At 49.3% G+C, this 15,291-nt stretch overlaps 1 protein-coding gene across 2 annotated transcripts in view; it reads left to right on the forward strand.

Moving 5' to 3' along the window:
• The window catches only part of AARS1 (alanyl-tRNA synthetase 1), a 35,836-nt gene that overhangs the window by 16,712 nt on the left and 3,833 nt on the right, over nucleotides 1-15,291 (forward strand). For both annotated transcript variants that reach the window (XM_016930106.4, XM_063797424.1), the window contains 10 exons: nucleotides 1,208-1,352; nucleotides 1,786-1,931; nucleotides 3,148-3,256; nucleotides 3,717-3,867; nucleotides 5,853-5,977; nucleotides 6,413-6,557; nucleotides 8,976-9,154; nucleotides 10,352-10,465; nucleotides 12,327-12,533; nucleotides 13,296-13,480. In XM_016930106.4, the coding sequence (XP_016785595.3) occupies nucleotides 1,208-1,352; nucleotides 1,786-1,931; nucleotides 3,148-3,256; nucleotides 3,717-3,867; nucleotides 5,853-5,977; nucleotides 6,413-6,557; nucleotides 8,976-9,154; nucleotides 10,352-10,465; nucleotides 12,327-12,533; nucleotides 13,296-13,480 (1,506 nt within the window). The remainder of the gene's footprint in view (nucleotides 1-1,207; nucleotides 1,353-1,785; nucleotides 1,932-3,147; nucleotides 3,257-3,716; nucleotides 3,868-5,852; nucleotides 5,978-6,412; nucleotides 6,558-8,975; nucleotides 9,155-10,351; nucleotides 10,466-12,326; nucleotides 12,534-13,295; nucleotides 13,481-15,291) is intronic.

Raw genomic sequence — 15,291 nt, forward strand, 5'->3', positions numbered from 1 at the left:
TTTTTTTTGTTTTGTTTTTTTGAGACAGAGTTTTCCTCTTGTTACCCAGGCTGGAGTGCAATGGTGTGATCTTGGCTTACTGCAACATCTGTGCCCTGGGTTCAAGCGATTCTCCTGCCTCAGCCTTCCGAGTAGCTGGGATTACAGGCATGTGCCACCACGCCCGGCTAATTTTGTATTTTTAGTGGAGACGGGGTTTCTCCATGTTGGTCAGGCTGGTCTCGAACTCCCAACCTCAGGTGATCTGCCTGCCTCAGCCTCCCAAAGTGCTGGGATTATAGGTGTGAGCCACCGTGCCAGAACTGGACTGCTGTTTTAAAGCCTATTTCCTTGAAGCTTGCCTCAGTTTTGTTTTTGTTTTTGTTTTTGGAGATGGAGTCTTGCTCTGTCACCCAGGCTGGAGTGCAGTGGCAAGATCTCAGCCCACTGCAACCTTTGCCTGCTGGGTTCAAGCGATTCTCCTGCCTCAGCCTCCTGAGTTCTCCTGCCTCAGCCTCCTGAGTAGCTGGGGTTACAGGTGCATGCCACCATGCCAGGCTAATTTTTAAAATATTTTTGGCAGGGATGGGGTTTCATCATGTTGGCCAGGCTGGTCTCGAACTCCTGACCTCAAGTGATCCGCCCACCTTGGCCTCCCAAAATGCTGGTATTACAGGCGTGAGCCACCATGCCCAGGCCCAGTGTTTTTCTTTTTCTTTTTTTTTTTTTTTGAGATGGAGTTTTGCTCTTGTTGCCCAGGCTGGAGTGCAATGGCGAAATCTCAGCTCACCACAACCTCCGCCTCCTGGGTTCAAGCGATTCTCCTGCTTCAGCCTCCCGAGTAGCTGGGATTACAGGCATGTGCCACCATGCTCGGCTAATTTTGTATTTTTAGTAGAGATGGGGTTTCTTCATGTTGAGCAGGCTGGTCTCGAGCTCCTAACCTCAGATGGTCCACCACCTTGGCCTCCCAAAGTGCTGGGATTACAGGCATGAGCCACTGCGCCTGGCCTTGCCTCACTCTTAAATGAACCCCAGAGTTCATTTAAGAATGAACTCTTCCTTTCTCCTTCCTTTCTCCCTCCACTTCCCTCTTCCCACCAAACCGGGCAAATGGCAGATGGTCACAGCCTGCAAACTGTTCTGTAAATGAATTTTAACCAGCAGGGACTGGAGAGGTGGCAGCTTGAGTCTCTGCTTCAACCTCCTCTTCTTCTGGATCATACAGGGAAGCTGATGGCATTCTGAAACCTCTTCCCAAGAAAAGCATTGACACAGGGATGGGCCTGGAGCGACTGGTATCTGTGCTGCAGAATAAGATGTCCAACTATGATACTGACCTTTTTGTCCCTTACTTTGAAGCCATTCAGAAGGTACTGGTGCTATTGCAAACATTGTAAACTTCTGTGGAGTTTTCCAGGCTGTACTCTTAACAGTGCTGTCAAAGAAAAAATGACCATATCCTTTGCCAGCCAAGGGTACCCGTTTCCATCTGCCTACTTCATTGTTAATAATGTGAGGCTCCACAAATTGGTGTTCTAAATGTCTTAAGAACCTAATTAAATAGCTGACTACAAAAAAAATAATAATAATGTGAGGCTCTAGACCTGAGACAGTATAATTTTTGAGTGTAGGGGCTGGCTGGAGTCTCTCTACTTCCCCAATGTCACGTTCTTGGGGTTATAGGATCTGGCAAGACCGGCATCCTTTCTGCTAATGCTCCTCAATCCTCCAGGAACCTCCCTGGGCAAGGTAGCGCCAGAAAGTCTGCTTCCTAAAGGGCTGCCTCCTGATTCTTACCTATAGGGCACAGGTGCCCGACCGTACACTGGGAAAGTTGGTGCTGAGGATGCCGATGGGATTGACATGGCCTACCGGGTGCTGGCTGACCACGCTCGGACCATCACTGTGGCACTGGCTGATGGTGGCCGGCCTGACAACACAGGGCGTGGGTAAGTATGCTGCACACTGGGTGGTGGTTGGAGCGGCACCACGTGTGCTATGTGTGACTCTTTATGAAACTTTTCTTTGTGTATGAGATTGAGTGTTGCTCTGTTGCCCAGGGTGGAGTACAATGACGTGATCTTGCCTCACTGCAACCTCTGCCTGCTGGGTTCAAGTGATTCTGCCTCAGCCTCCCACATAGCTGGGATTATAGGTGCACACCACCACGCCTGGCTAATTTTTGTATTTTTGGTAGAGATGGTTTTTTTTTTTTTTTTTTTCTGAGACAGAATTTTGCTTTTGTTGCCCGGGCTAGAGTGCAATGGCCCGATCTTGGCTCACCGCGACCTCCACCTCCTGAGTTCAAGCAATTCTTTTCCCTCAGCCTCCCGAATAGATGGGATTACAGGCATGAGCCACCATGCCTAGTTTTGTATTTTTAGTAAAGATGGGGTTTCTTCCATGTTGGTCAGGCTGGTCTCAAACTCCCAACCTCAGGTGATCCGCCCGCCTTGGCCTCCCAAAGTGCTGGGATTACAGGCGTGAGCCACTGTGCCCGGCCAGAGATGGGGTTCTGCCATGTTGGCCAGGCTGGTCTCGAACTCCTGACCTCAGATGATCCACCTGCTATGGCCTCCCAAAGTGATGGGATTACAGGTGTGAGCCACCATGCCCGGCCTCTTTATGAAACTTAAAGCCATCTTTCGTTATTGTTTCCTTGTCTTGGGCAGGTGGAAGAATCCCCCACCCCTTTTTTAAGGGATGAAGGGAGTTTCAGCTAGTGTCACAGAGTTGCCGCTATATTAAATCTCTGCTGCTGAGTACAGATGATAAGGATTGTATTCAAAGTTGCCTGATAGGAGATTGGCAGGGGCAGGGTGAGGGTAGGTATTGACCAGCCCTGGGAATCTCTCTTACTGACAGGCAGGACCTGGGATCACGGGCATCAAGTACACATCTGGTCTGTCCATCTTGCCTCCCTCTATGGGTAACTGAATGTGAAAGGAAAACAAACCAGCGTTTACCCTAGGCAAGCCTTGACGGGTATTTGTGGGTATGTTACTGAGTCTTGTGCTAAAATAAATGACCTTGGGGAATGCGAAAGAAGCAGGCTTAGGATAAAAGAAAGTTCCTGAAAGAGGTGTTGCTTTGGGTAGGATTCCAAGGGACTCACGACAAAACCCTCAGCTGGGAACGTTGGGGACTAGTTTCTGCCTCTTACAGATATGTGTTGAGACGGATTCTCCGCCGAGCTGTCCGATACGCCCATGAAAAGCTCAATGCCATTAGGGGCTTCTTTGCTACGTTAGTGGATGTTGTCGTCCAGTCCCTGGTAGGTTTATTTCTCTGCTTACCCTTCTGTGCTAAAGCAGTCCGTTAAGAGGGATGGAGTGGGAGAGGGCATACTGTTAAGCAGCTTTTTGTTGCTGTTTTTTGAGACGGAGTCTCACTCTGTCACCCAGGCTGGAGTGCAACAGAGTGATCTTGGCTCACTGCAACCTCTGTCTCCTGGGTTCAAGCGATTCTCCTGTCTCAGCCTCCCGAATAGCTGGGATTACAGGTGCACACCGCCAGGCCTGGCTAATTTTTTCTGTTTTAGTAGAGACAGGGTTTCACCGTGTTGCCCAGGCTGGTCTTCAACTCCTGAGCTCAGGCAATCCCCTGCCTTGGCTTCCCAAAGTGGTAGGATTACAGGCGTGAGCCACTGCACCCAGCTAAGGAGCTTTTTTAAGACGGGGCAGGGAACAGTCTCTGGCTTCATCCAGCCCCTCATCTTGCTTCCCCTTTGTCAGGGAGATGCATTTCCTGAGCTGAAGAAGGACCCAGACATGGTGAAGGACATCATTAATGAAGAAGAGGTGCAGTTTCTCAAGACTCTCAGCAGAGGGCGTCGCATCCTGGACAGGAAAATTCAGAGCCTGGGAGACAGCAAGACCATTCCTGGTAGGTACCAGTTTTTGCCCTTCTCCATCCTGGCCGTTTGATCTTTCTGGGAAAGACAAGCCCTTTCTGACAGACTGACTGGGGGCTCTCATGTCTCTGAGGCTGAACATAGCTTGATTGAACTGCTTTTGGTGCAAACTGGAATTTATAGTAAAATGGTAAAAGTAATGCATCATTGTGGCCAAAGTATTCAAACAATACAGAATACAAAAGTGTTCAGAAAATGAAAATCCTCTTTTCCACACTCATTTCTCAGAGGGAACAACTCTTAATGGTTTGGTGTAGAACTCTTCAGGATTCTTCTCTGTTTGCATGCAAATACATGTAGATATTTGTGTGTGTGTATTTTTCAAGCAAAAGTGGGAATATTTGGTATGTACTGTTTTGCAATTTGGGGAAAATTAATTCCAAAGATTTTTTCCCCAGTTTCCAAAGATTCTTTATTGAAGTATAATGAACAAGGGAAAAGCTTGATGAATTTTCACAAATTGAACACACTTACGTTCAGATCAAGAAATAGATTTGTCAGCTGGGTGTGGTGGCTCACACCTATAATCCTAGCACTTTGGGATGCCGAGGCGGGCGGATCACGAGGTCATGAGTTCAAGACCAGCCTGCCCAACATGGCAAAACCCCGTCTCTACTAAAAATACAAAAAATTAGCTGGGCATGGTGGCATGCGCCTGTAATCCCAGCTACTTGGGAGGCTGAGACAGGAGAATTGCTTGAACCGGGGAGGCGGAGGTTGCATTGAGCCAAAATCATGCCACTGCACTCCAGCCTGGGCAACAAGAGCGAAACACCATCTCAAAAAGAAAAAGAAAAAGAAATAGATGTGTAAGGCTGGGCACAGTGGCTCACACCTTTAATCCCATCACTTTGGGAGGCTGAGGCAGGCAGATCACCTGAGGTCAGGAATTTGAGACCAGCCTGGCCAACATGGTAAAACCCCATCTCTACTAAAAATACAAAAATTAGCCATGCATGATGGCGGGTACCCATAATCCCAGCTACTCGGGAGACTGAAGCAGGAGAATCGCTTGAATCCTGGAGCTGGAGAGTGCAATGAGCCGAGATCACACCACTGCACTCCAGCCTGGGCAACAGAGTGAGACTCTCAAAAAAAAAGAAATAGAAAATTGTCCAGGTGAGGTTGTTTTTGTTTTTGAGACGGAGTCTCACTCTGTTGCCCAGGCTGGAGTGCAGTGGTGTGATCTCAGCTCACTGCAAGCTCCGCCTCCCAGGGTCATGCCATTCTCCTGCCTCAGCCTCTCTAGTAGCTGGGACTACAGGTGCCCGCCACCACGCCTGGCAATTTTTTTTTTTTTTTTTTTGAGACAGAGTCTTGCTCTGTCGCCCAGGCTGGAGTGCAGTGGCGCTATCTCGGCTCACTGCAAGCTCCACCTCCCGGGTTCACGCCATTCTCCTGCCTCAGCCTCCCGAGTAGCTGGGACTACAGGCGCCCGCCACCACGCCTGGCTAATTTTTTTGTATTTTTAGTAGAGACAGGGTTTCACCATATTGGCCAAGATGGTCTCGATCTCCTGACCTCCTGATCCGCCCGCCTCAGCCTCCCAAAGTGCTGGGATTACAGGCGTGAGCCACAGCGCCTGGCCAAATTTTTGTATTTTTCCTAGAGATGGGGTTTCACCATGTTAGTCAGGATGGTCTCAATTTCCTGACCTCATGATCCGCCCGCCTCGGCCTCTCAAAGTGCTGGGATTACAGGCGCGAGCCACGGTGCCCAGCCCAGGTGAGGTTTAAAAAACAAAACAAAACAAAACAGAATTGTATCAGGACATCCATTGTGCTTCCCCCAGGTTAACTGAAAAAGATGTGCTGGATTTTCTGATGGGCACACAGGGCCGATACTGACTGGCCTTGTGTTTTTAATTCCTTCTGCCAGTCCCAGCATCCTTTTGGAGGGCTTGGCATGGAAAAGGGGCTGTCTGTTTTTTTTGACACACCTCCTTTGTGCTGTGTAGGAGACACTGCTTGGCTCCTCTATGACACCTATGGGTTTCCAGTGGATCTGACTGGACTGATTGCTGAAGAGAAGGGCCTGGTGGTAGACATGGATGGCTTTGAAGAGGAGAGGAAACTGGCCCAGGTAAAGAACTTGGAGAGTGAGCAGGAAACCCAACACCTTCCAACCCAGTACCACTTGGCTGCAGACTGAGCATGAGTTTCCTTCCATTAAAGTCTTCGAAGTGCTTTTTCCCCTAGACCAGTGGTTCTCAAGTGGGGGCGAGTCTGCCTTCCAGGGGGTAATTGGCGATAATGTCTGAAGACATTTTTGATTTTCACAACCAGGGGCAGATCCTGCTGTCACGTACTTGGTAGAGGCCAGGGTGCCCCTCAGCATCCCACACTGCAAGAGAAGTTTCCACAACAGAGAATGATTTGGCCCCAAATGTCAGTAGTGCCAGGATTGAAAAACCCTGTTCTGGCAGTTTCTGCTGGGCATAGTTTAGCAAGTTCCAGTCCTTTGGAGTCCCTTTTCTCCTACTTTACGGTAACTTATGCTTGTTTCTCTTGCTGACAGCTGAAATCACAGGGCAAGGGAGCTGGTGGGGAAGACCTCATTATGCTGGACATTTACGCTATCGAAGAGCTCCGGGCACGGGGTCTGGAGGTCACAGATGATTCCCCAAAGTACAATTACCATTTGGACTCCAGTGGTAGCTATGGTATGTTGCTGTGCTCCTTCCACATCTGAGCATTCTGCCCCGTATCTGGGGGGTATTTGAAAGATTGTTTCTCAAGATTAGCTCTCCAGCAGACTGCTGACACCCTCTCCTGGAGTGCCGTACAGTCACGCTATGCACTTTTATACACATAGGCACCCTTGGCTGGAGGTTTTCTTAACTCTATTTTGAAATAATTATCGTCACAGGAAGTTGTAAAAAAAAAAAAAAATTTGTAGGAAGGGTCTCACACCCTTTTATCCAGTTTCCCCTAATTGTAACAACATGCAGGAAACTGGGCAATTGACATTGATACAATCCACAGTGACTATCAGAATGCTATTAGGGGCCTGGCGCTGTGCCTCACACCTGTAATCCCAACACTTTGGGAGGCCGGGGCAGGTGGATCACCTAAGGTCAGGAGTTTGAGACCAGCCTGACCAACATGATGAAACTCCGTCTCTACTAAAAATACGGAAATTAGCCGGGCGTGGTGGCGTGCCCCTGTAATCCCAGCTACTCGGGAGGCTGAGGCAGGAGAATCGCCTGAACCTGGGAGGCAGAGGTTGCAGTGAGCCAAGATCATGCCATTGCACTCCAGCCTGGACAACAAGAGTGAAATTCCGTCTCGGGGAAAAAGAAAAAGAATGCTATTAGGATTCTATTATCCTAATGCTGTTAGAATGCTATTATCCTAATAGCATTCTTTTTTTTTTTTCTGAGATGGAATCTCCCTCTGTTGCCCAGGCTGGAGTGCAATAGTGCGATCTCGGCTCACTGCAACTTCCACCTCCTGGGTTCAAGCGATTCTCCAGCCTCAGCCTCCCAAGTAGCTGGGATTACAGGCACGCACCACCACACCCGGCTGATTTTTGTGTTTTTAGTAGAGACAGGGTTTCACCATGTTTGCCAGGCAGGTCTCAAACTCCTGACCTCATGATCTGCCTGCCTTGGCCTCCCAAAGTGCTGGGATTACAGGCGTAAGCCATCTCGCCCGACCGGATAATAGTATTCTAAAGTTAAGAAACAAAGCCAGTGCAATGACTCATGCCTGTAATCCCAGCACTTCAGGATGCCAGGGTGGGCTGATCACTTGAGCTCTGGTATTTGAGACCAGTCTGGGCAACATGGCGAAACCCTGTCTCTACCAGAAATACAAAAATTAGCTAGGTGTGGTGGCGCATGCCTGTAGTCCCAGCTACTTGTGGGGCTGAGGCAGGAGGATCACTTGAGCCTGGGAGATTGAGGCTGCAGTCAGCCATATTTGTGCCACTGCACTCCAGCCTGGGCTACAGAGTAAGACCCTGTCTCAAAAAAAACATAAAAATAAATTGGCAATACATGTTTTTGCAGCTTTTTTGCCCTGGTAGAGAACAATCTTTTTTTTTTTTTGTGAGATGGAGTCTCGCTCTGTCACCCAGGCTAGAGTGCAGTGGCGCAATCTCGGCTCACTGCAACTTCTGCCTCCCAGCTTGAAGCGATTCTCCTGCCTCAGCCTCCCAATTAACTGGGATTACAGGCATGTGCCACCACACCCGGCTAATTTTTGTATTGTAGTGGACACGGGGTTTCACCGTGTTGGCCAGGCTGGTCTCAAACTCCTGAGCTCGGGTTATCCACCCGTCTCGGCCTCACAAAGTGCCAGGATGACAGGTGTGAGCCACCGTGCCCGGCTGAGAACAATCTTACACCTAAATCTATTCAAGCAAGCCTACAAAATGAGTACATTCTTTGTGAGTTGACCTTGGACTAGGGAATTTATTACTACTCTTAAAGATCTACTAATCTGATGCACCAAGTTTCTGTTCAGTAGCTCAGAGTTAGGGTAACCCATTGTCCCAGTTTTAACACTGAAGCCTGCATCCCAGGAAACCCCTCAGTCCTAAAAATTGGGACAGTTGGTCACCCGACAGAGTGTTGCGTTCTTTGATGGAAAGCCAGCATGCGAAGCCCTTTCTTTTTTTTTTTTTTTTTTTTTTGAGACCGAGTCTTGCTTTGTCACCCAGGCTGGAGTGGAGTGGCACAATCTCGGCTCACTGCAAGCTCCGCCTCCTGGGTTCACGCCATTCTTCTGCCTCAGCCTCCTGAGTAGCTGGGACTACAGGCGCCCGCCACCACACCCGGCTAATGTTTTGTATTTTTGGTAGAGACAGGGTTTCAGCCTGTTAGCCAGGATGGTCTCGATCTCTTGACCTCATGATCCGCCTGCCTCGACCTCCCAAAGTGCTGGGATTACAGGGGGAGCCACCGCGCCCGGCCGCGAAGCCCTTTCATAGAGTCTAATGAGTTTGCTTCCAAAATACAATTGGACAATTAGGAGCTAAGAAGAGTTTGCGAAAGAGAATCCAGCAAAAGTCAGCTAAGAAGGAGTGAAAAGGTCATTGACCCACTGTTCCCTTTCTATGCATTTCCCTTGAGCAGTATTTGAGAACACAGTGGCTACGGTGATGGCTCTGCGCAGGGAGAAGATGTTCGTGGAAGAGGTGTCCACAGGCCAGGAGTGTGGAGTGGTGCTGGACAAGACCTGTTTCTATGCTGAGCAAGGAGGCCAGATCTATGACGAAGGCTACCTGGTGAAGGTGGATGACAGCAGTGAAGATGTGAGCCAACAGTTCTTCCTTGTTAGCCGAGGAGGGCCAGGCGTGGAGCCGGGGAGCTGCTTTTGCCCCACAGTGCTCCAGGCCTTGGGAGCAGACCTGACACACCTTTGGTTCCATGGTATTTCTGAAGCCGAGGGAGCTGTTGCTTGTACCTGTTGCTTTCCTGGCCATCGGGTACCCTCGTAGGAGTATTTTTGCAGCCAGGGTACAAGTTTCCTACAAGCTTTGCACATTAAAAAGGAGAGGCAGCACTCTGAAGGGGAGATGTCCTTGTAGAAAACTCAGCCTCGAGCTCTGCCGCTGCTGAATGAGTTACTTTGTCTCCCTAGGCTTCAGGTTCCTTATGGAGGCTTTTAGATATTCAAAGATGCGGCTGGGTGTGGTGGCTCATGACTATAATCCTAGCACTTTGGGAGGCCAAGGCGGGTGGATCGCCTGAGGTCAGGAGTTGAAGACCAGCCTGGCCAACATGGTGAAACCCTGTCTCTACTGAGATACAAAAATTAGCCAGGTATGGTGGTGGATGCCTGTAATCCCGAACCTGCTAGGGAAGCTGAGAGGGGAGAATCGCTTGAACCCAGGAGAGGGTGGTTGCAGTGAGCCGAGATTGCGCCACTGCACTCCAGCCTGGGTGGCTGAGCGAGACTCTGTCTCAAAAAAAAAAAATAAAATAAAATTCTAAGATGCTCCTTAATATTGGTTGTGTCTGTGTGTATGCACAAATATATTTAATTTTTTTTTTTTTTTTTTTTTTTTTGAGATGGAGTCTCGCTCTGTAGCCAAGGCTGGAGTGCAGTGGCATGATCTTGGCTCACTGCAACCTCTGCCTTCCGGGTTCAAGCGATTCTCCTGCCTCTGCCTCCTGAGTAGGTGGAATTATAGGCACTTGCCTTCACGCCTGGCTAATTTTTGTATTTTTTTAGTAGAGATGGGATTTCACCATGTTGGCCAAGCTGGTCTCGAACTCCTGGCCTCAGGTGATCTACTCACCTCAGCCTCCCAAAGTGCTGGGATTACAGTCATGAGCCACTGCACCTGGCCTATTTAATTATATTTAATGATATTAATGGAGTATGTGTGTGTGTGCAATTTACATATGTAAAGAGAAGTTATATACACAAGTTTATATTGAAAATATAAGAAAATTTGTATGTTTTTAAGGATTTATTTATTGGTCTCTTCCTTGACCCCTCTTAGAAAACAGAGTTTACAGTGAAGAATGCTCAAGTCCGAGGAGGGTATGTGCTACACATTGGAACCATCTACGGTGACCTGAAAGTGGGGGATCAGGTCTGGCTGTTTATTGATGAGGTGAGTTGGGTTACTGTGGCCCCCATTGGATCTGGTTAGTAATTATCTTCTCCTCTGGCTTTAAATTGTCCTGTCACTGTTGGGCCGGGTGTGGTGGCTCACACTTGTAATCCCAGCACTTTGGGAGGCCGAGGCAGGTGGATCATGAGGTCAGGAGATCGAGACCATCCTGGCTAACACGGTGAAACCCCGTCTCTACTAAAAATATAAAAAATGAGCTGGGCGTGGTGGCAGGCGCCTATAGTCCCAGCTACTCAGGAGGCTGAGGCAGGAGAATGGCGTGAACCCGGGAGGGGGAGCTTGCAGTGAGCCAAGATCCCGCCACTGCACACCAGCCTGGGCAACAGAGCGAGACTCCGCCTCAAAAAAAAAATTGTCCTGTCACTGTTATCACTCCCTAGTGACATTGTAAGTAGACCGCAGGGGTTAATTTAGGTGCATTTGGTGGATTGTGAGGGATGCAACTAAGAGTTAATCTGTATGTTCCCAAGTCAGTGATTTCACCAGTGATTTCAGTTAAGATCCCGTGGACTTGTTTTCACGGATTGCTTTTCTAACGTCACCTACTTCTTTGGGAGCCAAGGATGCTGAAGAATGAAGAGGTAGGCTCTGGCATGTGACAGAGCTCCAGAGTAAGAGTAGCGTAAAACCAGGATAGCAGTGTATGTTCTAAAAAGCTCAAGCTGATACGGAGGCTCTGCCCCACAGTCAGAAGGCCTGGTTTCTCCTCACCTGTCACTCCACCTTCTTTCCTGGGGCATTGCCTTTGATTTCCTGGTTCAGAGGATAGCTATCAGATCCATTGTCTAGGCCAGGGGTTGGCAAACTTTGTGTAAATAACTGGATACTAAATATTTTTGGCTTTGCTGACCACATGTTCCTGGTGATGAGTACTCAGCTCTATAGTTGGAGTGTTCAAGCAGCCATTGACCATATGTAAATGAACAGGTGTGGCTGTGTTCCAATAAACCTGTTTATGGCTGGGCACAGTGGCTCATGCCTGTAATCCCGGCACTTTGGGAGGCCGAGGCGAGCAGATCACCTGAGGTCGGGAGTTCGAGACCAGCCTGACCAACATGGAGAAACCCTGTCTCTACTAAAAATACAAAATTAGCCGGGTGTGGTGGTGCATGCCTGTAATCCCAGCTACTCAGGAGGCTGAGGCAGGAGAATTGCTTGAACTCGGGAGATGGAGGCTGCAGTGAGCCGAGATCACGCCATAGCACTCCAGACTGGGCAACAAGAGCGAAACTCCTTATCAAAAAAAAAAATGTTTATAACAATTTATAAACACATACATTTGGGGAGGCTGAGGTGGGAGGATTGCTTGAGGCCAAGAGTTTGAGACCAGCCTGGGCAACAACATGAGACCCCATCTCTACAAAAAAATAAAAAATATTAGTTGGGGGTAGTGGTGTGTGCCTGTAGTCCCAGCTACTTGGGAGGCTGAGGCAAGAGGATCACTTGAGCCCAGGAGTTTGAGGTGGCACTGAGCTACAATCGCGCCGCTGCACTCCATCCTGGGTGACAGAGCAAGACCCTGTCTCTAAAAATGAAAAGACAGATGACAGGCTAGATTTAGCCATCGGCCGTCGTTTGGCAATTCCTGTTCTAGGCGGTGGAAAAGAAATGGGAGGACCTGCCCCATCCCTTTAATGGTAGACATCACTTCTGTTCAAAACCTTTTGACCCGAACTTAGTCACATGGACACACTTAGCCATAGGGAAGCTGGGAAATGTAACCTTTATTCTGCACAGCCATATTTCCAACTAAAAATTGTAGCACTCGGGGGAGCAGATAACCAGGAGATAACTAGCAGTCTATTACAGACCTCTCCATGAGCCCCTCTGCCCTTTCCAGCCCCGACGAAGACCCATCATGAGCAACCACACAGCTACGCACATTCTGAACTTCGCCCTGCGCTCAGTGCTTGGGGAAGCTGACCAGAAAGGCTCATTGGTTGCTCCTGACCGCCTCAGATTTGACTTTACTGCCAAGGGAGCCATGTCCACCCAACAGATCAAGAAGGCTGAAGAGATTGCTAATGAGATGATTGAGGCAGCCAAGGTAGGATGGGCGACGGCTGAATGCCCCCCCTCCCCACACCGTCACTGTCTGTCCACAGTCTTAGCAGTGCGGTGCTCTCACTCTGTTGTACCAGATTCGTCCTGCACGTAGATTTGCTTAAAGCAGGCTGGGCACGGTGGCTCACGCCTGTAATCCCAGCACTTTGGGAGGCTGAGGCGGGCGGATCACGAGGTCAGGAGATCGAGACCATCCTGGCTAACCCTGTCTCTACTAAAAATACAAAAAATTAGCCGGGCGTGGTGGCGGGCACCTGTAGTCCCAGCTATTCAGGAGGCTGAGGCAGGAGAATGGTGTGAACCCAGGAGGTGGCGCTTGCAGTGAGCCGAGATTGCGCCATTGCACTCTAGCCTGGGAAACAGAGCGAGACTCCGTCTCAAAAAAAAAAAAAGTTTGTTTAAAGCAGTGATTCTCCATCTGTGCTTTTGCAGGGGGCAGTGGTGGTGGTTGGTGGAGGGGAGAGGGAGAGGCATTTGTCCCACCCCACCTTAGGAGAACCAGAGCTGTTCTAGTTAAGTCTGTTCACATATGAGATTTGGTCCACAGTTTAACAAAATAGTTGGAAATTCCCATATTGATGCCCTTGACTTTGCACGTGGCGTGTGATTCAGGAAGCTCATGGCACGTGCTAGGCCAAGCCAGGTTGGAACCCGAGTCCTGCCTGCAGGACCATGCTTTCCTGCCTCGTCGTACCGCACCTCCAGGGATCCCTTCCAGCTCTTTTCTGTCTTCTTGGTCTGGCAGGCCGTCTATACCCAGGATTGCCCCCTGGCAGCAGCGAAAGCCATCCAGGGCCTACGGGCTGTGTTTGATGAGACCTATCCTGACCCTGTGCGAGTCGTCTCCATTGGGGTCCCGGTGTCCGAGTTGCTGGATGACCCCTCTGGGCCTGCTGGCTCCCTGACTTCTGTTGAGTTCTGTGGGGGAACGTGAGTACTGCAGAGGGGCAGAGTAGACAGGTCATCTACCTTCATCCTCTGAGGATGTAGGTCTTAGGATGGACCAACTCTTGTCTGTCTAAGGTTGAAGTGAAGTCCTCAGAAATGCCATTGCTAAATAGCGTTCCCAAGAATCTCAGCATCCTAGCATGCTCATTAGATCCCTGTATCTGAAGGTAACATTTCCTGATGAAACATTCCCAGGAGGAAAAGGGGGAAAACATTGTATTCACACTTACCACACAGTTGCTTGCTGTTGTTTGCTGGGCTGAAACTAGCAAGAAGGCTTGTATGAATTTGGGATTCAGCAAGGCCTGGAGTGCTTGTTGAGCTCTTGATGTGGGCCTGGCCCTTCCCATTCCTGGTATCTCACCTAATTTCCTTTGACAGCTTGGGCGGCATCTGGGGAATGTAGCTCCATTGTCTCAGAGCCCCTGAGCAGGCCACGTGGTTGAGTCAGCTCAGTTTGGCTTGGGATAGCCACTTCTGCCAATTTGGATTCCTCTGTAGCTCTCTGGGCCTTTTTGGGAAGGTCATGGTGGCCTGGAAAGTTTCTGCTTCCAAATGAAGCCTTGTGAAAAGAATTGTGGTTTTTTTTGTTTGTTTTTTTGAAGTGGAGTCTTGCTCTGTCCCGCAGGGTGGAGTGTAGTGGCACAGTCTCGGCTCATTGCAACCTCTACCTCCTGGCTTCGATTCTCATGCCTCAGCCTCCCAAGTAGCTGGGACTATAGGCATGTGCCCCCATGCCCAGCCATGAAGAGAACATTCTTTTTTTTTTTTTTTGAGACGGAGTTTCATTGCCCAGGCTGGAGTGCAATGGCGCAATCTTGGCTAACTGCAACCTCCACCTCCAGGGTTCAAGCGAGTCTCCTACCTCAGCCTCCCGAGTAGCTGGGACTACAGGCACACACCACCACGCCCAGCTAATTTTTTTGTATTTTTAGTAGAGATGGGGTTTCACCCTGTTAGCCAGGATGGTCTCCATCTCCTGACCTCGTGAGCCACCCACCTCAGCCTCCCAAAGTGCTGGGATTACAGGTGTGAGCCACCATGCCTGGCCTAATTTTGTATTTTTAGTAGAGAGGGGGTTTCTCCACGTTGGGCAGGCTGGTCTTGAACTCCTGATCTCAGGTGACCCACCCGCCTCAGTCTCCCAAAGTGCTGAGATTACAGGTGTGAGCCACCACGCCCGGCCGAAAAGAACATTCTTAACGTCATGGTTGAGACCCTCCAGGGTCTCCTGCAGGCCTCTGGCAGGCAGGGAGCAAGTAGGATGTGCAGAGAGTAGGATAGGGGCCTGGGGGATTGAGTTCAAGGCTTTTCTGCCCAGCTGAATTGGGCCTTCAAACGAGTCCCACTTTGCCTGATTACCTGTTTGCTCATACCCTTTAGACTACAGGAAACAGCTTTCAAAAACTTTATACCAAGGGTTGGGTACGTTGCCTCATGCCTTTAATCCCAGCACTAGGGAGGCTGAGGCAGGCAGATCACTTGAGGTCAGGAGTTCAAGACCAGCCTGTGCAACATGGTGAAAACCTGTCTGTACTAAAAATACAAAAATTAGGAGTGGTGGCGGGCGCCTGTATCCAAGCTACTTGGGTGGCTGAGGCAAGAGAATCATTTGAAACTGGGAGGCAGAGGTTGTGGTGAGCCAAGATCACACCACTGCACTCCAGCCTGAACAACAGAACAGGACTCTGTCTCAAAACAAACAAACAAAAAAAACTATACTATCTTCAAAGAATGAGGATGAATTAATGAACATTTGAGGTTCTCTGAACTGAGAAATAAAGCCTGTTTAA

The sequence above is a fragment of the Pan troglodytes genome, chromosome 18, assembly GCF_028858775.2.
Source record: "Pan troglodytes isolate AG18354 chromosome 18, NHGRI_mPanTro3-v2.0_pri, whole genome shotgun sequence".
Classification (NCBI taxonomy): Eukaryota; Metazoa; Chordata; class Mammalia; order Primates; family Hominidae; genus Pan; species Pan troglodytes.